This window comes from Diaphorina citri, unplaced genomic scaffold (genome assembly GCF_000475195.1).
Source record: "Diaphorina citri unplaced genomic scaffold, Diaci psyllid genome assembly version 1.1 scaffold178, whole genome shotgun sequence".
In the NCBI taxonomy this organism is placed as follows: domain Eukaryota; kingdom Metazoa; phylum Arthropoda; class Insecta; order Hemiptera; family Psyllidae; genus Diaphorina; species Diaphorina citri.
Window position 1 is genome coordinate 232,855 of NW_007377615.1, and position 23,979 is coordinate 256,833.

The 23,979-nt window shown below is 38.7% G+C and overlaps 1 protein-coding gene across 1 annotated transcript in view; it reads right to left on the bottom strand.

Annotated features, from left to right (window-relative positions):
- LOC103505491 overlaps positions 1 to 23,979 on the bottom strand; it is a 136,513-nt gene that overhangs the window by 87,773 nt on the left and 24,761 nt on the right. The window contains exon 4 of the mRNA XM_008469825.2: positions 7,478 to 7,571. Within this exon, the coding sequence (XP_008468047.2) occupies positions 7,478 to 7,571 (94 nt within the window). The remainder of the gene's footprint in view (positions 1 to 7,477; positions 7,572 to 23,979) is intronic.

Sequence of the window (23,979 nt, forward strand, 5' to 3'; positions counted from 1 at the left end):
AAAGTCAATGAAAATCATCTTATAGGTATGCTGTACACATAAAGATTGCAACCAAATTTGTCCGGCCTTGCACACCTAAAATATTCAGGAAAGCTGAAATTGGCAAGAGAAAAATAGAAGCCTTCTAAACGAACACAGGACTTAGGGCTTAAACCAATTGATGTGGAAGAATTCCTGCAGGTTGCAACCAACTTTGTCCTGCCTTGCACACCTAAAATATTCAGAAAAGCTGAAATTGGCAAGAGAAAAATAGAAGCCTTCTAAACGAACACAGGACTTAGGGCTTAAACCAATTGATGTGGAAGAATTCCTGGGACTGCCAACTACATTAGTTTGATTTCGTTTGACTTGGACAACAACAACAACCAACACAAGTACTACACTGATTTAAATATTCTGAATGTTTCAGAATTTTTTAGACACCCGTTCATCTTGTCCACATCCTAGAGAGATTCTCGAGACAGAGGCTTTGTTTCCTGTGATCTGGCAAAGAGCCCTGGTTATTCCTGGTTATCGAATGGTCCGAATGAGTGGGAAATTTTGTGCAACAATGTAGAAGGAGCAAACTCATTAATGTAGAAGCTCTTTTTTTCTCGGGCTGATGAGATTGTGAAACCATTCCTAGAATGTTCAGTCATAATTAGTGCCACCAGAACAATCAGAACTAAATAGTTACAAAGTTACAATATGAGCGTTAAGTAAATCATTGTAATGAAGGTTTCACAAAATGTACAAAAGTCACATACAAAAGCTCCTGACACAACATTCTCAGACGTGGCCTTTTAGTGACCTTTACAGCATATCATTACAATGTAGCATATCAACTTATGTAAACAAATCTTTCACCTAATGAACTTTTGAGAGAATACACCGTGTAGTAAAAAGTTCCTTTTCAAGACCAAAATGACATTGGTTCATAATGAAAGTAGTGTTTTTCAAGTGGCTGTTCTGATTTCTGGTTTGTAGGTACCCTATAACAAGCTACTCGTTAAGGTGCGTCCACACTACAGTCAATCGACATCGACTGGAACCCATATAATGTAAAGCTGCGGCTACATAGTCGACCGGCCATCGATCGACGGACGGTCCACTATGTGTGGACACACCAGTAACATCAAAGGACGTGTTAGTGTGTACGTATTTCAGGACAGTGTATACCTACGTTATTTAAGTCGATCGACGAGGTGAATCTATGTTATCGAGGAAGTGTGTACGGTTCAGTCGACATCGATCGACAGTCGGTCCACTATGTGTGGACACACCAGTAACATCAAAGGACGTGTTAGTGTGTACGTATTTCAGGACAGTGTATACCTACGTTATTTAACAGCTAACACCTCTAGTCCTATCGTTGGAAACAATGAAAGAAAATCGATTCATATTCATTGGGAAAAGAGTGTACCAATATAACACGGAAATTTTTCTCTAGGATCAAAGAACATTGCCTCAATTTCCTCGGATAACATCCCAATAGATATAACACCCCAATAGATTCAATTATCCAAGTAAGAAGAGTGGGAAGTCTGAAAAGAGACAAGAAGAAAACTGTCCTCGTCTCTGCCAATCTACTGTTTTCAGTACCTTTTGCAGAACAGTAAGGAGAAATAGGGACAATAGAGTCCTGATGGTCATGTTTTAAGGAAGACCTCACGAGTAAAACACTCACTAGACAGCTGAGAAAACAAATTCTTACCAGACAACTGACTGCTGAATGTTTGTCACTAGACGATAGGGCCTTCTACACACTGTAAGCTCCTTGTGATAACACAGTACCTCTCTCCGGTATTTTAATGTTTTTTGTTTCTGAATCAATGGAACAGAAAGGCAACAACCGATAAGCCCGTATAGTAGACCCCTATTAATATGAAGAAGAAAAGTGTATTTTATTGATTAGTTTCCTTGAAATAGTCCACAAAGGTGGACGAAACTCGAGTTGGGTGTAAAATAACAATGTATTTATTATTATTATTTAAGGAAAAGGGGGTAATAATGAATTTAAGGGACGTACGGACGCACCAGTTCTCTCCCGTGATGTTTTTCGAACTGCCTACTTCCCGAATCAAGAATCTATGTCAATAATGTTGAACATGTACCAATATCTCACCTGATGTCCAAATAATAAATCCTCCACATTGTGTACAGATGACGAGTCCTATTCATAACTCGAACCCACGACCTCTCGATCCCTGGTCCAGCAGTCACTTGAAAACTTATCGCACTTATCAACTTAATCACTTCAGTGATACCAAGTAGAACTGTTCAATACAGGTATAAGACAAATTTGGAGCAGGTTGTACCTACATTTGCATAAAACTCTTACATTATGTTGAATTACAGTCTAGAAAAATAATTAATTATGATCTGTCCCTAGACATAGACATAAACTGAATATGAACAACCTTTCAGCATTTTCATTACACACTTGATTTACTCATTTACTTTATTTACATAGTTCACGACTTGACGTAAATTCGTTGCCTTTGTTCAGTTAAATTTAGGTACAATATGTATTTATATTTATCACATCAGTCAAGTTGTGTTTTTGTTATTTTAAACTTCACCCCGAATTAGAACAATGAAAACTACGTTTCTACAAAATGAACGATTAAAAATAATTTCTTCATCAACTAAAACCAAGCATTTAGCTAAATTTGATTTAAATTAGGAAGTTGGGAAACTAAAACAGTGTGATGTTGGTTAATTATGATTTAATTAAATAAACATTTCATAAAAATACCAACATGTTTTGTAATTTACTTCAGAGAGGGTAGGTAGCTTGGTTTCTTCAGCTCAGCTAGATAATTTGATTTTATGCATTTATCCAAACTGACTGTGTACCTTTGACGTACTGTCTTTGCAATTTGGTGCCACCTTGTCTTAGAAAGATAATCACTCAAAGTTAAAATAACACCACTTATTTACTGAATAAAGATTCTACATACTTAAGTGTACAGTTGCTAGCAAACTGTCGAGATACGAGTGGAAACTTTTCACTTGTAAACACCTTAGACTAAACAAAAACACGCTGTAAGTGCAAAACAAATACACGTAATGTTATTGTAAAATTCGATTCACAAAAGCATCACCAATATGACTTAGATTCCAACTAATTCACAATCGAAAATATAACAGAGAACGGTGTAAAGTGTAAACAAACAACCGTGTTTATCTCAATGCTATTTTAGTTAAGGTTAAGGTGTTTATTGATAAAGGAAATAGTATTCCTGTGGGTCAGAACAAAAGGTGTGTTCAGGCAAGGCCTTTGACTCCCAACGTTTTCACCGAGTGAGGGCAATTTTCAATTTTTTTTCCGAGGTTTTATCTCTTCAGATTCTGAGGTGAACTGATACGAACCATGGGGAGGTGAGGAAAGTTCTCGAACAAAGTCGAAAGAAAGTACAAAAGTCAATGAAAATCATCTTATAGGTATGGCTGTCACATAAAGGTTGCAACCAAATTTGTCCGGCCTTGCACACCTAAAATATTCAGGAAAGCTGAAATTGGCAAGAGAAAAATAGAAGCCTTCTAAACGAACACAGGACTTAGGGCTTAAACCAATTGATGTGGAAGAATTCCTGGGACTGCCAACTACATTAGTTTGATTTCGTTTGACTTGGACAACAACAACAACCAACACAAGTACTACACTGATTTAAATATTCTGAATGTTTCAGAATTTTTTAGACACCCGTTCATCTTGTCCACATCAAATTTCAACTTCAACAACACCAAGAGGCGATAAATCTATCCCAGAAAACAAAATTAATTTTCGGGGTGCTCTCATAAGTCTGTAGGTCTCATAAATTTCCGATGCCAAGAAAAGACACCAATAAAATGACGCACGTCATTGTTCTACACTCATGTTTATTACCGAATCTCTTATAAATATTATTTTGTACTTGTATATTTTCTTGTATGTAACTTCTGAGAATCTGAGACCCAGAGAAGCGAGAGACACCAACTCACCAAAAACTATAGGACTTCAAAAGAGGGCTTTCCTCTTTTCTAATTTCTACGCAAACTTTCATGAATACCTCAACAGTGAGTACAGTCAAGCGTCAACTCATATCCTAGTTACAAGTGGAGACAAATTTCTAGAAGAATAAATCCCAAAAGACGGACAGGAAAGAAATAAATCTCAAAATATCTACTCAATGCACTTGATTTGATATCTAATCTCAGAAACTTGATATAGCAGATACACTAAAAACAAGTTGACTCGTCCTCAAGATGGTTGGTTCTATGTGCTAAGGAAACTAAACCTGAGCCGCACACTCTTCCCAATCAAAGAAAATCAACCCCCTCAACAACAGATAACAGCAAACTATCAACTTCTGATGCTGATCTCTGTCGCTTGTACAAAAACAAATAACCTTGTCTTTTGTATCTGCAGGCATCGTCAACTGTGTCTTTTTGTAGGCTGTGTCTCCGTCAACTATGTGGACGGCCATCGACTATGTGTGGACACAGCTTTTTTTTCAACAGATCGTACATGTGTACGGCAAGTTTGGGTTCACAGAAAATCTGCAGACAAATATTATAGCATGTGTACTAAAACTTGCCCGAGTTGAAGATGTGTCCCTCATCTTTTCTGAACTGAAGATGTTCTGGTCACTCAACTCCCTCAACAACAGATAACAGCAAACTATCAAGTTCTGCTGATCTCTTTCGCTTGTACAAAAACAAAAACAAATAACCTTGTCTTTTGTATCTGCAGACACATCTTCCAAATTGGTCTTGGAACTCTAGCTGTGTCCCCGTCGACTATGTGTGGACACAGCTTTTTAGTCCGTCCTTCCTTTATTATTACAATAGTAATAAAAAGGTATAAGGGACGGACTATTGTATTCGCCTCGGTGTCTGTTAAAAAAAACACACAATTCGCAGAAGAGGGTCGTGTTCAATCTTGCGAAATGAGAAATTAACACACAGTGTAACAGTTCATTGGATGAATGAAACAGAAGACACTCTTGCCCCATAAATTGGATACTTTTTATCATACACAAAAAGCCCAATCTGAGGCTTAGGTGTAGGGGCTAAACAGCAATAAAGGATGGGTTAAGCTTCTACGAATCTTGCTTAGAGGAAGTTATTATTAACTTTCGAAAAATATACAATCCAGTATCAGTTCACTTGTATCTAGCATAGCTGATTGCCAAAAGCTCCTTGATGAACTCAAGTACATTTTATGACGTGTCTTGGACTCCAATCAACCTTGAGATCCGAAATCCACCGCGCTAACAACACAAACTCATAAGGTTGCTTGTCTGAGGTGCAAACTCCTAAAGTTGCTTACCTCAAGTGCTTACTCTTGCTTGATTGAAGTCCAAGTACCTATCTTTTTCCTGGTTCAAAAAATGATCACTCACAAATCCCATCATAGCTACACCGAATCTCTGAATCTAGCGAATAATTCCACCCATAGGGCTAGCCAGGGTTAACATGGAGCCCCGAATAACGATATTTAATGTCACCAACGAGTCTGGCAAAATTGAGGCTGGCAAAGTGGGCGAAAACAGGGAATAATCCACCCATAGGGCTAGCCAGGATTAACATGGAGCCCCGAATAACGATATTTAATGTCACCAACGAGTCTGGCAAAATTGAGGCTGGCAAAGTGGGCGAAAACAGGGAATACTGGGATACCTCACGCCATAACGTCACTGCGACTAATGTAACTAATGGGAATAATGGGGTGCTCCAGAAAATTAACAAGCTGGGAGGGAGAAGGAGGAGGAGGTGAAAGAAGAAGAGGAGAAGGAGGAGGAAGAAGGAGGAGGAAGGAGGAGGAGGAGGAGAAGAAAGTGACTTGGAATTAAAAAAAGTACAACGACACACTCTGGATTCAGATTTTACATCTTCTTTTAGGAGGAGAAGAAAGTGACTTGGAATTAAAAAAAGTACAACGACACACTCTGGATTCAGATTTTACATCTTCTTTTAAGTATGTTTTTTTGGCAAACATTTTGATTTTGGAGTTCCATTGAGTCATCGTAATATCATCATTAGTGAACTGTGCCAGCCATGGTGACTGTCAGAATTGGAGTGCTTGAAATTAGCTCCCTGAGTTTGAAAGGTTTTAACTGTGTAAAATATTTATTATTATTATTTAAATATTTCAAGATTTTGAAGACTAAGAGACCGAAAACATCTAATAATCGTACGATTATTTGTAGAGATCAATGGCCTCAAGATATATTAAACCCAGAAGTATAGATGTGTAAAAAATGAGTGAGTTGTAAAAAGAACTGCTCTTTTCAGTGAACTACTCAATCAGCAAGTCAGATCCTCAAACAGGAGCTGTAGCTTACTCTAGGGATGTAAATGAGTTGCAAATATATCGATATATCGATATATCGGCCCCTTAAATATATCGATATCGATATATCGGGGGAAATATATCGATATATCGCCGATATATCGATATATTTAACAATTTTTCTTGTTTTGGGGGTTACAAGATATTTACACTGCGTTTTACGATAATAAGGCTACTTTTAGACCCTAGAGTTGCTTGAAATATTAAATAAATCTTTAGGATTTATTCGGCGGTACCCATCTAGTACAACCCGCAGACCATTATAGTACAACTCTTTAATAAAATCGAAAAGTAGGGAACTTCAGATGTCCCGTCGCATCATAATGACTACAATCAATATCCATTATCTTTAAAGCCCCTGGTATTAACTTGTTCGCCTTCAAAGTAAGCAACACGCAGTACTTGAAAAGAAACCCCCTTGTAACTCGCGAATATGCAGTATGGTGGACATTAATCGAAAGATTGTAGATGGTTTTACTTCTGCCGCATAGAGTGCGCTAGTAGTATCATTTCTGAGATAAAGCTACGTAGAATCTACGAAGAAGGTATGTACCGAAACGTAGGTACCTACTATGTCTATGGGTGTGTTTTTGCCATTACATTAATGGTTTTTGCAGAAAAAAAGACATATACTCGTACTTCATATGTTTTGGCTCTTTGGATGTTTCCACAACTCATTTCGGTGATCCGAGAAGATTATAGTTCGAAAAATAGGCACCCTTTGCGGTTACATTCCTTGGACTCGAAGTGTTCTCCTACTTACTTGTATCATTTCCGAGTGCTGATTCCGATTTAAATATTTCAAGATTTTGAAGACTAAGAGACCGAAAACATCTAATAATCGTACGATTATTTGCAGACATCAATGGCCTCAAGATATATTAAACCCAGAAAGTATAGATGTCTAAAAAATGAGTGAGCTGTAAAAAGAACTCTTTTCAGTGAACTACTCAATCAGCAAGTCAGATCCTCAAACAGGAGCTGTAGCTTACTCTTGAACTCCCAGTCAATAAGTGAGATCCTGAAACATATAACACACTTTTCACTCCCTCTGTAGGGAGTTAGGATCTGATTCATTGATTGAGTAATCCACTGAAAAAGTAGGTAGTTCTTTTTAGAACTCACATTTTACACATCTCCACTCCCAGGACAACTTACCTTATAGTAAAAGCGACCAGAATAATAATAAAAGCGACTAGAACCATGGCGATCAGGAACCCGCAGACCATTATCCACCCATCGTAAGGAGCATCTGAAATGAGAGAAGAAAATGAAGAAATTAGAGGTAGAGTACACAGACTACGGGTTCGAGTCTTAGGGAAGGCATGTGCCCTAACAATATCCCTGGTTGGCCTTAAGTAGCCCTTACGCATATAAAGTAAGGCCAACCTAAAATGTTGCTAGAGTAATAAGAGAATTTTGTTTAGTTTGAGATAATGGTCAAGTACACTATCATACATATTTCTGGACATGGTCACTCCAGTCAAGTGAAGACCATGTCTGGAGTCAAGTGAAGACTCCAGTCAAGTGAAGACCATGTCCAGAAATATGTGTAATAAGAGAAGTTAAGGTGGAAAAAATTTCGGAGTCCGCCCCATAGTAGAGGAGCAAAAATGAAGCTCGAGGGGGGCCTGACTAAATGTTACCCCTTGATAAACGTCACTGTATAATGTCCAACTTTTTTTAGTGACGGGACATGTATTTTAGTCAGACAACCGTTCATCATGGTGCTGTGAGTGATCCTTAGAGCTTTGGGACTTAAGGACTGCCTTTAGACTGCTGGGGTAAAGGGACTTTTTAGTCTCATTCAACTAAGGTAAACAAGGTTTCCTATTCCATTCAGTTCTTTGCACCACTGGGCGCAATTACTCCATGAACATCAGCAGTAATCCAAGACGACCAATAACACGTAATCCAGATTCCAGTCACACCTAGATCGAAATCTAACCCCCATGTGACGTGATAGCCATGTGACGTGACAACCAAATCTTGTGCTCACGGTTCACTGGGTTTACGTCAAGCATCACGAGTTTCACGTGCGAAAGAACGTGAACGCCAATCAAATTGTGCATCAGAAACGTGAATTCAATTTGTTTCTAATATGAAATTGAACTCTCTTCCGAAGGAAACATAAGTCCGAGTAATAATAATGCTATGATATGTACTTCTGTGTGTGAATACCCAGGTAGCTATAACCTATGACTATACTATTTTACTATATCTATGTACCTATAATATAACTAGGTATTTAGCTATAACCTATAGCTATACAATACCTAGGTAGCTATAACCTTTAGTACTACGTGTTTTTTTTTTTTTAAGATGAGTGTTCCACCGCCGTTTTTTGAGTGTTCCACCGCCGTTTTTATTGTGTTCCACCGCCGCTCTTGGAAGATGCAAAGTTTCCCGGAGCTGCAAGACATTGTAGTTCAGGGCTAAATAAAATGTGAACTCACAACCCTGTGTAATACTAACTAACTAATAACTACATGGGTACTGACAGACAAATTTGAGTAGATAATAATCAATCAGGTTGTATGGAAAAGTTTCTGATTTTCCACCCATGGCAGGGCCTTTTTTAGGTGCGAGGGGCCCAACCCCCCCCTTCCCCCTCGGGATTTATTTTTGCTCCTTTACTATGGGGAGGACTCCGAAAATTTCAAGCATCCACTCCCTCCTTGGTAGATTCTTAGAGGCTTAACCTATCCTTTAGGGCTGTTTGCCCCTACACCTAAGCCTCGGAGTGGGTTTACTGTGTAAGTGTGTATGAATAGATAAAGAATCCCCCTGGTACATCACTGTTTGGATCTTCCTCCTCAATAAAGTCCTGACTAGGGGCCTGTTAGCTAGGTAGACACACACCGCAGAGACTGGACAGTAAACATACCCCTCCATAACTAGCAGCAATTTATATTTGTCTGACGAGTTAACGAGCTAAAATCTCATTATGCACAATTTGTACCCTCTTATTAACTAGTCACGGGCGGTGCACCATAATGCAGCACAGTTTTTGCTGCAACTTGACGTACAAGTCCAAGGTCAGTGTAAAATTTTCACCGCGACCCTGACATTTGCCTTGCGGTCAGGTAATCCAATAAGCACTATCAGTAATATTAGTATGTAATATGTACTATCAGTGGTATTTACTTGGGCACGTGAAAATTGTTTAGCATTGAACTTGCGGTGAAAGAGAAAGCTGAGATGCATTCACGACACACCTTTAGGTTGATAGTGAAAGCATTGCCAATCAGGATTTCCAGGTAGAAAGGGCTTTTGTGTTCGCCGCTTCAACATGGGAAACTTTCAAATTTTCTACTTCATTGATGTTCATTACTGCAGAAATTAGAACACTGAATCACTGCTGTATTCATTCACGCTCTCGTAGCAAACGAGGAAAAAAGTGACCACCTGTCCGACAGAAGTGGTAGGTACTACAAACCTACATCATAGTCCACAATATCAACAAACCATTGCAAACACAAACAAACACTATCAAGGTACATTGATCTAACTTGAGGTGATCTTGCAATCTTTTTTTGCCTCTCAATTGAAATTGGGTTCAAGAATAACGTGCCCAGTGCCAAAACTGGTTAGTGCCCGCCGGGCAAACACCAGAAAGAGTCGAAGGTCGCGGGTCATAACCACTTGTGATGCCTGTGGTTAGACCGCCCGAGACAGATCTTTTGGTTAGGTATGTTTATATTATCAGACGTTCAGTGGTAGATTATGCGAGGCTAATACTTGAATGGTAATATGTGATGTACCAAAATACCAAAACCATCTACATACATGGGTCACCTCTAGCCATTATTTTGGCCTCGTCTGGGATTGAACACACGCCTTCCTAATTACCAGGCGAGCGTCTTAACCACTACCACAGAAGCCGATTAAAAAGAATATTAAGAAGAATATCCTCAGCAAATGGGTACCAGACTACCAGATAAGAATAAAAGATTGGATCAAAAAATTCCAAACAATAGCAACCAACACCCTTTAAAATTCAGTGAAAAATCTGAATGAAAGGTTTTTCCCAGACCTGTCACCGTTCAATGAGAAAGATTTGCATCAAGGGCAAACTAGGACAGATGGACAAACTAGCCCTCATCAGCAGTCCAGACTATCTAATGGTCAGCCAAATTGACTGTGGAGTAAAGGTGTCCACACATAGTCGACCGGCCGTCGATCGATGTCGACTGAACCGTCCACACTGCCTCGACAACATTCACTTCGTGGATCGACAGCCGGACGATCATGTTTGAACACACCTTTAGACGTTGTTTGTATCAACACCTAATGGTTAGTGGTCAGCCTTATTGACTGCAAAGTCAGGAGGACTACAGTGGGTTTGAATACCGCCTGAAGTAGACTTTTCCGAGAAATAAAGTATGCCGAGAGGCGCGCGAACGTCAAGAGTTCGACACAAGAATCAACGTCTTGGCACGATCTATTTACAAGTTTTCCATTTTATTAGGAAGTATTTGTATTAGCTATCATTAATAATTAGCCTGAAGTAATGCCCACCCACACGGACAATTCTTTTTCAGAAGAAAATCCTTGCTACGAATAGCAATGCCATAATATCGCTGCCACTATATTGATATTGCCCCACCAGAAACTCATAAGTGCTTCAATTACCACCGGCAAATTTTCCTGTCATTAGTCATTACCATTGGGCGAAGGGTTAAACCAATAACCGGGCGGGACATAGTGGTATTTTCCTATTTCAAGGTGTTCCACTGAGATAAAACATATCAGGTGTTTTATATCGGCTCAAAACTGGATCAGTCGTCTGTATGCTACACAGTCTGTAACTGTTTTGAATTAAATGGCGAATAAAATCACAACTGTTAGCTAGTGGCGTGGGTTGGTGTGTAGAAAGTTGGCACGCGGCTCTATTATCTCAGATTTATTTGCGGATCTGTGTCATAGCATGCCCATCCCGTAGTGTGTCCTCATGAGGCGGACAATATCGGACATAAGACTCTCGATTTAGGTGCACTTTTTCTTTTTATTGAGGTGCCTATCTGGTTCTTCTTCTTTCTTCTTCTTAAGGTCGGATGTTGGTTATTATGACTTTGTTTGTTACTGCCGGGAACAGCTTGGGTTTGTCAGCCAATATTTTCAGTTGGAGCCTCACGAGTACTGGTAGTCTGGAATATATCGGGTTTAGAATGTTTAGATATTACTTATGGGCTGTTGGTTAGAGCGGAGTGCACCCTGCCAGATGTGGACCATGTCGGAGCTACGAGCTACATACTTCAAAACGACAAGGTTGCTAACAAAATGGATCTCCAACATGCGAAGACCTACAGCTTTATACAAGCAGCATCTTCTTCGTGTGTCTCTTTGTTTCGAACATTGGCAACCATCCTCGCCATGATGGCATTATTGACGGCTACTCCGAACAGTTGTTGTTTTGGAGACCATCACAACCAGTTCAGTGTTTACAAGCAGCGCTGCAGCGTAGAAATCTAGAAATGAGTCACCCGAATTACAAAGAACTTATTAATCGACACAGAGCAGCTATTATCTAATATAAGGTACCCATGTCGGCATACAAGGTAAGGCATATCATTGTTGTTTTTCACACAGGAATTTTCCTCCGGGCAATGGCGATGTAGGTTTTTCACCTCATCGTCTGATTATTTATTGGATTAGGAAGAATTGATCTAAAATCTAAACAACAAAGCTAACACCTCTAGTCCTATCGTTGGAAACAAAGAAAGAAAATCGATTCATATTCATTGGGAAAAGATTGTACCAATATAACACGGAAAATTTTCCCTAGGATCAAAGAACATTGCCTCAATTTCCTCGGATCAAAACTAATACCCCAATAAATTCCATTATGCAAGTAAGAAGAGTGGGAAGAGTGGGAAGACTGAAAAGAGACAAGGAGAAAACTGTCCTCGTCTCTGCCAATCTATTTTTTTCAGTACCTTTTGCAGAACAGTAAGGAGAAATAGGGACAATAGAGTCCTGACGGTCATGTTTTAAGGAAGACCTCACAAGTAAAACACTCACTAGACAGCTGAGAAAACAAATTCTTACCAGACAACTGACTGCTGAATGTTAGTCACTAAACGATAGGGCCTTCTACACACTGTAAGCTCCTTGTGATAACACAGTACCTCTCTCCGGTATTTTAATGTTTTTTGTTTCTGAATCAATTTGCCCCGGGCAGATCCAGGCAAAACATCTTCGTTTTATTTCTTCTCCGTCAATGAGAAATGAATGTGAGATAAATGCGTTTCTGAAAATCTTTGGTGTTGCGAAGGTTTGGTTTTACGTTGGTGCAATAATGCAATTTTATTTCTTTCTAGAAATTTTTCATGATTTTAATTTGTTGTGAGACTTTATTATTACTTCCCAGTCTCACTTCATTAGATTCTAGAATCGTTCCAGAAGCAGTATTGAAAGTTATTGAACCAACTACAGATAGTCCTTTGTTGAGCTCCTCTTCATCTTCCTTTATCAAATCCTTTTTCTTCCTGTTCTTCTTCATCTTCCTATTCTTTATTGAGTCCTTTTTCTTTCGTCATCTCTTGAATCTCTTGCTGAAAGTTTGACCTTGGGAAGGTCTGCCGTGACCTTGACATCTGTTCCATGTGATTCCCTCCATTCTACTCTGTGCCAGATCGTCTTCATTTCTTCTTCCTTCTATCTTCTTTCCGTGCATATTTTTATCGTCAGTACATAACTTGGGTTTAAGTCATGTAGTGTGTTTCCAGTTGATTATGGGTGCTAGGGAGCTATAATCAAAACTGTAGGTATGCGAATAAAGTTTCTCCTTCCATTGTGTTTATTTTGTTTACCTATTTCCTAGAGCAGCAACTTCTCCGTTGCAAAAGCGGCTCTTCTTTCGCTGAGCAAGTTTCATGAATTTGTCACCAAAGCATTGAGTTTCTCGAGAAGTTAGAATTCGTGAAGATCTTTTTAGTGAGCATACCTAGTGTTTTCTTACAAGCACCCTATTGTTCGCATACAAACGTCATTTATATACTTATCTCTTGTTCTATATATATTTTAAATACTCGTGATGGTAGGTATATTATGTATTAGTTAAATGGAAGAATGAATCTTTAAAGTTTCCAATAAAAAGAGCTGGTTTCTGATCTTTGTTGGATATTGTTGGAAATCTTCCCGCCCGAGTAGATCTAATAGCATCACTATTCGCAAGAATAGGCATGACTTAGAGACCTAGAGAGATTCTCGAGACAGAGGCTTTGTTTCCTGTGATCTGGCAAAGAGCCCTGGTTATTCCTGGATTTCCTGGTTATCGAATGGTCCGAATGAGTGGGAAATTTGGTGCAACAATGTAGAAGGAGCAAACTCATTAATGTAGAAGCTCTTTTTTTTCTCGGGCTGATGAGATTGTGAAACCATTCCTAGAATGTTCAGTCATAATTAGTGCCACCAGAACAATCAGAACTAAATAGTTACAAAGTTACAATATGAGCGTTAAGTAAATCATTGTAATGAAGGTTTCACAAAATGTACAAAAGACCAAAAGTTCACATACAAAAGCTCCTGACACAACATTCTCAGACGTGGCCTTTTAGTGACCTTTACAGCATATCATTACAATGTAGCATATCAACTTATGTAAACAAATCTTTCACCTAATGAACTTTTGAGAGAATACACCGTGTAGTAAAAAGTTCCTTTTCAAGACCAAAATGACATTGGTTCATAATGAAAGTAGTGTTTTTCAAGTGGCTGTTCTGATTTCTGGTTTGTACCCTATAACAAGCTACTCGTTAAGGTGCGTCCACACTACAGTCAATCGACATCGACTGGAACCCATATAATGTAAAGCTGCGGCTACATAGTCGACCGGCCGTCGATCGACGAGGTGAATCTATGTTATCGAGGAAGTGTGTACGGTTCAGTCGACATCGATCGACAGTCGGTCCACTATGTGTGGACACACCAGTAACATCAAAGGACGTGTTAGTGTGTACGTATTTCAGGACAGTGTATACCTACGTTATTTAAGATTCTCAAGAAGCATTTTAAATCTAGTACTTGCTTCGGTCGTTTGTAGTAAATGCAGTAACTTCTCTAGCAGAGTACACATAGCAAGTATCTCGTAATAATGGATAAAGCTATTACATTCTAATGTCTACCAGAAGACAATTAAAACTTTTACGATCTACCGTCAGTTGCGTCTGAAACTTCAAGCCACTTTCCGTATTGGTGGTCCTCTTAAGAGATTACATATGCTGATAGGCAATTTAGAATGTTTACGGAAACAATACTCAAAGCCATCACACTAAAAGTAATCTACCTTCTACTTTACTACACTAAAAGTACAAAACTAACTTCGAGCTCCTACCATGAGTAGATATCAGGATAACAGTAATAGGTGTCTATGCCGGGTCATATATCAATCTTATGACAAAATACATGAGGAAGGGGTTACAACTTAACAAGTTACCTTACTTACAAGTGTTTGGTTATCCCTAGAGGTTTTGTCTTTTGTTAGTACCAAGATTTATGTGTTTTCATTCCAACCAAGTCTTCCTGGATGGGTTTTTGTAGCAAATACAATGTCATCAAAAGGAAGATTATTTTTCTTTATTTATTTTAAAGGGGCACGTGACTCTGAATGTCATTAACCTACCAAAACGAGGAAAAGTGTATGGATAGAAGAGACTAATAGACTCTACGCTGTTTGTCCTGCCCGAATAGGACTGAAAAGTCCCTTTACGTGAGTCGCTCGTAAGGCCAGCCACTCATTGTCAGGTAGACCTAATCAGGTCCGCCTGTCAGGTGTACCTGATAGTGAGTGGCTGATCCAAGTACGAAAAGTCATACAAGCATACGGCTAGTAAGAAGATATTCTCATGGGACAACATTATCACGTTAGAAAACGCTTTCATTACAACAAGCAGAACAATCGACCGATTGTTCCCTGATAATGGGCCGATAGGCGGGGTACTTGTCAACCTGAGCGAAAATCAAGCCTAAATCAATATTGCACGTTTTCTATAATCAAAGCCACTCGTAGGTCGTAAATCAAACACAACGCGGCGTTGTGGTGCTAATTGGTACTGCACGGCTCAAATTAGACACAATTGCTGCTTACAGGGTGTCACTCAAATAAGTGTCATACTCTTTTACCACGTTAAGGATCATTTCCAAATCCCATAGTATGCTTGACTCCGTACACAAAAAGCCCACTCTGAGGCTTAGGTGTAGGGGCAAACAGTCTTAAAAGTTGGGTTAAGCTTATACGAATCTATGAATCAAATAGTATAGTCATAGTCGTATTTCAGAAACTAAGATGATTTTCCCTTTTCTAAAGCTCATTTCTCCTGTTTTAAAGGAAAATAGGGAATTAGTTCAGCCACTAGGTGGTGTGTAAACGAAACCATAAAAAAATCCAAGATGGCGCTTTAATACCAACCACCGGAGGTCTAGCTTTTGGAAACTGAGCACTAGTGATCAGTTTCCCTTTCCGAGAGGAAAATACTCGTACACCTCATGTGTCTAGTCAGATGAGATAGGCGGGGTACTTGTCAACCTGAGCGAAAATCAAGCCTAAATCAATATTACACGTTTTCTATAATCAAAGCCACTCGTAGGTCGTAAATCAAACACAACGCGGCGTTGTGGTGCTAATTGGTACTGCACGGCTCAAATTAGACACAATTGCTGCTTACAGGGTGTCACTCAAATAAGTGTCATACTCTTTCACCACGTTAAGGATCATTTCCAATAAATCCCATAGTATGCTTGACTCCGTACACAAAAAAGCCCACTCTGAGGCTTAGATGTAGGGGCAAACAGTCCTAAAAGTTGTGTTAAGCTTATACGAATCTATGAATCAAATAGTATAGTCATAGCATAGTCGTATTTCAGAAACTAAGATGATTTTCCCTTTTCTAAAGCTCATTTCTCCTGTTTTAAAGGAAAATAGGGAATTAGTTCAGCCGATAGGCGGGGTACTTGTCAACCTGAGCGAAAATCAAGCCTAAATCAATATTGCACGTTTTCTATAATCAAAGCCACTCGTAGGTCGTAAATCAAACACAACGCGGCGTTGTGGTGCTAATTGGTACTGCACGGCTCAAATTAGACACAATTGCTGCTTACAGGGTGTCACTCAAATAAGTGTCATACTCTTTTACCACGTTAAGGATCATTTCCAAATCCCATAGTATGCTTGACTCCGTACACAAAAAGCCCACTCTGAGGCTTAGGTGTAGGGGCAAACAGTCTTAAAAGTTGGGTTAAGCTTATACGAATCTATGAATCAAATAGTATAGTCATAGTCGTATTTCAGAAACTAAGATGATTTTCCCTTTTCTAAAGCTCATTTCTCCTGTTTTAAAGGAAAATAGGGAATTAGTTCAGCACAATGAGAAAGATTTGCATCAAGGGCAAACTAGGACAGATGGACAAACTAGCCCTCATCAGCAGTCCCGACTATCTAATGGTCAGCCAAATTGACTGTGGAGTAAAGGTGTCCACACATAGTCGACTGAACCGTTCAGTTTCACACTGCCTCGACAACATTCACTTCGTGGATCGACGGCTGGACGATCATGTTTGAACACACCTTTAGACGTTGTTTGTATGAACACCTAATGGTTAGTGGTCAGCCTCATTGACTGCAAAGTCAGGAGGACTACAGTGGGTTTGAATACCGCCTGAAGTAGACTTTTCCGAGAAATGAAGTATGCCGAGAGGCGCGCGAACGTCAAGAGTTCGACACAAGAATCAACGTCTTGGCACGATCTATTTACAAGTTTTCCATTTTATTAGGAAGTATTTGTATTAGCTATCATTAATAATTAGCCTGAAGTAATGCCCACCCACACGGACAATTCTTTTTCAGAAGAAAATCCTTGCTACGAATAGCAATGCCATAATATCGCTGCCACTATATTGATATTGCCCCACCAGAAACTCATAAGTGCTTCAATTACCACCGGCAAATTTTCCTGTCATTAGTCATTACCATTGGGCGAAGGGTTAAACCAATAACCGGGCGGGACATAGTGGTATTTTCCTATTTCAAGGTGTTCCACTGAGATAAAACATATCAGGTGTTTTATATCGGCTCAAAACTGGATCAGTCGTCTGTATGCTACACAGTCTGTAACTGTTTTGAATTAAATGGCGAATAAAATCACAACTGTTAGCTAGTGGCGTGGGTTGGTGTGTAGAAAGTTGGCACGCGGCTCTATTATCTCAGATTTATTTGCGGATCTGTGTCATAGCATGCCCATCCCGTAGTGTGTCCTCATGAGGCGGACAATATCGGACATAAGACTCTCGATTTAGGTGCACTTTTTCTTTTTATTGAGGTGCCTATCTGGTTCTTCTTCTTTCTTCTTCTTAAGGTCGGATGTTGGTTATTATGACTTTGTTTGTTACTGCCGGGAACAGCTTGGGTTTGTCAGCCAATATTTTCAGTTGGAGCCTCACGAGTACTGGTAGTCTGGAATATAGAAATGTTCACCATAACTATCATAAGGGTAGCTAAAAGATCGATGTAGATACGTTTTGCTTCTTTGGTTGTTTATCCAATCAACCTTTTGACAGTCAGACGATGTTGAAAGGTCTTGAAAATTGAAATAGCTAATATTAGACAATCTATTTCTGTTTGTAATATTGTACCAAACTATTTGTCCAGAACTAAGTCAATACCCTATCTGCTTAGCCTGTTGTCAACACAGTAGGATTGGCTAAGCTCGTCTGTTTGTATATTTTGTCAGAGTTTCGCTAATCCTCTGGCGAAATTGGCAAACATAGTCGGAGTTTGCCAGATGTCACTCAGTGTATGTCGAGTTCCAATATTACAAACAATGGACACCTATTAGATCAACAGGCACACCCATCTCTCGTTATAGGGTGATTCGAAATTGCAAACACACCTGACTGATCTGACCCCAGGTCTTTTCGGTATAGGGTGGTTGACATTTGCGGACGCACTGGACCCCGTTATATCACTTGAGTATAGAAAAGTAACCAGGGCCTTGTTTTGCCTCCAAGTTCAATGGAGGGAAGGGAATGAAAGGATTCATACAATTCTTTCCGGGAAAATGGAAATTATTGATTACGGACTTGAGTTCTGATTTTGAAGCATTTACTGATAACTGATTCATAAGCAGTAACCACTGGTTTTCAAATTAATATTGATTTATACACGGCAAACACATGTGATGGTGATGATTTCATAATAAACTTATTAGATACTCGTATACATACAGACTTTTCAGTACTTTGCTTTCTCATTGATTTTCCTTATTAATTTCCATAAATTAACAATTTAATTCAACATCTAATTGGGAATTGGGACTTTCCTTGTGTTCATAGAAAACCGATTATGAACAAAGATAGAATACTAATACCTTATCTACTAGCACACAGGTCCCATCTCCCATTAAATCTTATGATCAATACTTGATTGTACGACTAAATCCATCACAGTACACCCGGGAAACCCTGGAATTTTCGCACCATTTTTCTCAGAAAGTTTCTGAAAGGAAAGAATCATTCAATGAGATTAGAAGAGTCCATCCGTAAAATATATGAGAAGGGGAAGAGGAAATGGGAAGCTTAAAAGAAAAGGGGTGGATGTATGGAGGGAGGGAGGAAAAAGGGAGTTTCAGAGTTCTTGACCAAACAGATTTTAGTGATGGACTCTGGCTCTAGCAACACTTACACAACTTAAGCAAATAAAAGAATAACAACAATTCTATAAGGAACGTTCGCTATAAGAACAATAATTCACCGATAAAATCAACCAAACAACTTCTAACCATTGAACTTGAGAGTCAAAAACTACCACATTAGAGATGCACATATTTCAGATACTTGAGTGTACAACTTAAAATTCTCACCGAGTATAACATCAATGACACTAGACCCACTTATCTTTATGCGAGGATGGCGCTTTAATACCAACCACCGAAGGTCTAGCTTTTGGAAACTGAGCACTAGTGATCAGTTTCCCTTTCCGAGAGGAAAATACTCGTACACCTCATGTGTCTAGTCAGATGAAAGAGAATTGGCTCATTTATTAGGTATAGAGTATAGACAATATTGGATACATAACAAGTGGGTCTACCCTGTATATTGGACATGTAGGTATTTAATCATAACTCAACTATTGTAATATTTGAGACAACGCTAATACATTATCAAGAAAGAAAAACTCATTCCATTCCTAATCTACAAAACATACAGGGGAACTCTATCCTCCTGGGATCCAATTAGAGAGCACCCACGAGTAAAGGAACTTTAGGATACAATCCCAAATCAGTATAGGATGCAATTTGCTCTTCTGCGGCAAAATATGTATGGATCTCCCTACCATCTCTTCCTTTCTTCTGCATCCAGACATCAATAGATTCGGTTCATTTAGGCTGAGTTTCACCACCGTGGATTGTCTCAGGATTGAATTAAATCCGAGGTTATTAAAACCTAGGTATTAAGTATAGGGTAATCCCCTTTTCATCTCAATCCCGAGTTGGTAAACCCCAGCATTAGCAAATCTACTAAAAAATTGTCCTTTTCTTTTTTTCTTCTCCCAGGCCTACCCTGTACAAATATCCCTATACGGCCTATAGCTCACTTGTGAATTTGAACATAAATTATTTTTCACAGATACTCATTAGCTGACCTTCACAATGAAATCGGACAAATGGGAAGGAAGCCCAAGTAATTGTCACGTCACGTTCCACCATTATGCAACAAAGATTTCCAAGATAAACAGTGATTTACCGTCTTCAACTTCAATAAACTTCACCCATCTTCAATTCTTCTCCCAGGCCTACCCTGTACAAATATCCCTATACAGCCTATAGCTCACTTGTGAATTTGAACATAAATTATTTTTCACAGATACTCATTAGCTGACCTTCACAATGAAATCGGACAAATGGGAAGGAAGCCCAAGTACTTGTCACGTTCCACCATTATGCAACAAAGATTTCCAAGATAAACAGTGATTTACCGTCTTCAACTTCAATAAACTTCACCCATCTTCAATAGTTTATACACTTTATAGCATACCAACTTAACCGAGTCTTCATTTATTCCGAATGATCTATTTGGAATCAATTGATAGAGGGAACTGAAACTGCCAAGGTCTCATCGTCCCGAAAGAGAGAGGGAAGACAGGATAGGAGAAAGCCAGCGAGATTGATGATGATATGATGAAGAAGCTGTAACAGTTAACTAAAAAAGAGCCAAGCAGGGAAGTTGAAATGTTCACCATAACTATCATAAGGGTAGCTAAAAGATCGATGTAGATACGTTTTGCTTCTTTGGTTGTTTATCCAATCAACCTTTTGACAGTCAGACGATGTTGAAAGGTCTTGAAAATTGAAATAGCTAATATTAGACAATCTATTTCTATTTGTAATATTGTACCAAACTATTTGTCCAGAACTAAGTCAATACCCTATCTGCTTACCCTGTTGTCAACACAGTAGGATTGGCTAAGCTCGTCTGTTTGTATATTTTGTCAGAGTTTCGCTAATCCTCTGGCGAAATTGGCAAACATAGTCGGAGTTTGCCAGATGTCACTCAGTGTATGTCGAGTTCCAATATTACAAACAATGGACACCTATTAGATCAACAGGCACACCCATCTCTCGTTATAGGGTGATTCGAAATTGCAAACACACCTGACTGATCTGACCCCAGGTCTTTTCGGTATAGGGTGGTTGACATTTGCGGTCGCACTGGACCCCGTTATATCACTTGAGTATAGAAAAGCAACCAGGGCCTTGTTTTGCCTCCAAGTTCAATGGAGGGAAGGGAATGAAAGGATTCATACAATTCTTTCCGGGAAAATGGAAATTATTGATTACGGACTTGAGTTCTGATTTTGAAGCATTTACTGATAACTGATTCATAAGCAGTAACCACTGGTTTTCAAATTAATATTGATTTATACACGGCAAACACATGTGATGGTGATGATTTCATAGTAAACTTATTAGATACTCGTATACATACAGACTTTTCAGTACTTTGCTTTCTCATTTGATTTTCCTTATTAATTTCCATAAATTAACAATATTCAACATCTAATTGGGAATTGGGACTTTCCTTGTGTTCATAGAAAACCGATTATGAACAAAGATAGAATACTAATACCTTCTACCAGCACACAGGTCCCATCTCCCATTAAATCTTATGATCAATACTTGATTGTACGACTAAATCCATCAAAGTACACCCGGGAAACCCTAGAACTTGCGCACCATTTTTCTCAGAAAGTTTCTGAAAGGAAAGAATCATTGAATGAGATTAGAAGAGTCCATCCGTAAAATATATGAGAAAGGGAAGAGGAAATGGGAAGCTTAAAAGAAAAGGGGTGGATGTATGGAGGGAGGGAGGAACAAGCTGGGTCCGTCCCTCCGGGAATTTTTTGATCTTGGTTAAAGAAAATCAGTATTTATGTACCTACCTATTTTATTTAATATTCAGTTTATTATTATTCTTGATTTGATTTTTTGATTTTACTTTCATGTAGTGATTTAAAATCAAGACTAGAGCCCGTTCTCCCTTTATTCCCAATATAATGTTTAAGTCACCCATCCATTTATTGGCCTTCCTCGGTGTAGCTTAACATACTAAAATTTTAGGAATCCCAAGTTGGGATTTGGGAACATCCTATATCAGCAAAAAGAGATTTGCTACTTAGAAGTAATCTGTTAGTAACGTTTTAGAAATTACCAAGAGAAGTTTGGATCAATCTTTCTCTGATAGGCTTGGATTCGGATTTGAACCATTGTGGGCTCAAGTATAGTAGTATTGTGTACTACTTCAGCAAGTCTTCGTGTAGTAGATGACGGTGCAGATCTGGTGCCAAGAATTCTAGAATTCCACACATCAAGCATCTAGATACAGTTAGAAACGTCTCAGGTGTAGAAATTTTGCGAATCTTCAGTTCGAACTCGATTGAAACTTATACTGGGTGGAAAATTTTGTATCGCTAAAACCCGGACGTTTGAGGTTTGAATAGTGGCTGCGAACAGTAGATAATGAAATAAAGTGAATGAAACCTTCTCAAAGTGGACTGATGAAAATCAATTCTAAAGCACTGCATCTATAGCATAGGTACATGGAAAATTACAGAGTAACTTTATATCGCAAGTTATTGATAGATGAAAACCGTCCGGTTTTGAGTAAACTGATCGAGCTACCCTGTAGTAATACATTATGCGAAGAAAGTTTGGATGGCAGAGAATCGACAAAACGATAATGGCAGCTATTGTGGTGAAGCTGTATTGCGGATTGTCAAACCAAGAAACTTCTCTAAAATTTTAGGAATCCCAAGTTGGGATTTGGGAACAGCCTATATCAGCAAAAAGAGATTTGCTACTTAGAAGTAATCTGTTAGTAACGTTTTAGAAATTACCAAGAGAAGTTTGGATCAATCTTTCTCTGATAGGCTTGGATTCGGATTTGAACCATTGTGGGCTCAAGTATAGTAGTATTGTGTACTACTTCAGCAAGTCTTCGTGTAGTAGATGACGGTGCAGATCTGGTGCCAAGAATTCTAGAATTCCACACATCAAGCATCTAGATACAGTTAGAAACGTCTCAGGTGTAGAAATTTTGCGAATCTTCAGTTCGAACTCGATTGAAACTTATACTGGGTGGAAAATTTTGTATCGCTAAAACCCTTTAGATCTTCATAAGTAGATCAACGCAGGACGTTTGAGGTTTGAATAGTGGCTGCGAACAGTAGATAATGAAATAAAGTGAATGAAACCTTCTAAAAGTGGACTGATGAAAATCAATTTTAAAGCATTACATCTATGTATAGTGGTACATGGAAAATTACAGAGTAACTTTATATCGCAAGTTATTGATAGATGAAAACCGTCCGGTTTTTGAGTAAATCGAGCTACCCTGTATAGTAGTAATACATTATGCGAAGAAAGTTTGGATGGCAGAGAATCGACAAAACGATAATGGCAGCTATTGTGGTGAAGCTGTATTGCGGATCATATGTCAGATAACATAATGAGCCATAACTTACCCGGAGTGCCAGCATTTTATGCATTGCTTCAAATTGGTTTGACCTGCAAGTGTAACATGACTTGAACAACCGAGCTCAACATCAAAATTCCATGTCTTGTTTATTGCTTTGTGCAATGTTGGCGATTGTGTTCGCTGTTGCAGATTTGCATTTCTAAAAGACACGTAACTGCGATTATTAGTGATGTAAATGAAGCCTGTTTGCTCCTTCCCGTGAGAGCCTTTTTCGAGTTCTTCTCTTTCCACTGTAGATTATATTGAACAAGAAATATGGATATTAAACAAATTCATCTCTTGATTAATTAGAACTCGAAATGCATAGCACAAAGTGCAAAATTTGTAGATTCTTATCTAATGCGAAGTTAGGCAACATGAAATAATTAAATGTAACATTGACTTAAACCAATAAAAGACATCCATAGGCAACACATTATTAAGAACATTAAGATCAAACTAAATTTTTGCAACTCATTTCAATCTCTCATTATCTCAAGCCTACACTCATATTCATGATTTCATGCTAACAGAATAGCCCTAAGTCATTTTAATGCGCTAATCAATTAGAAGGAAACATTGTTAAAAACGTTTCACGAAACAATTATAATAAGACTGTAGATAAAATTGTTACCACTTCAACCCTCTTT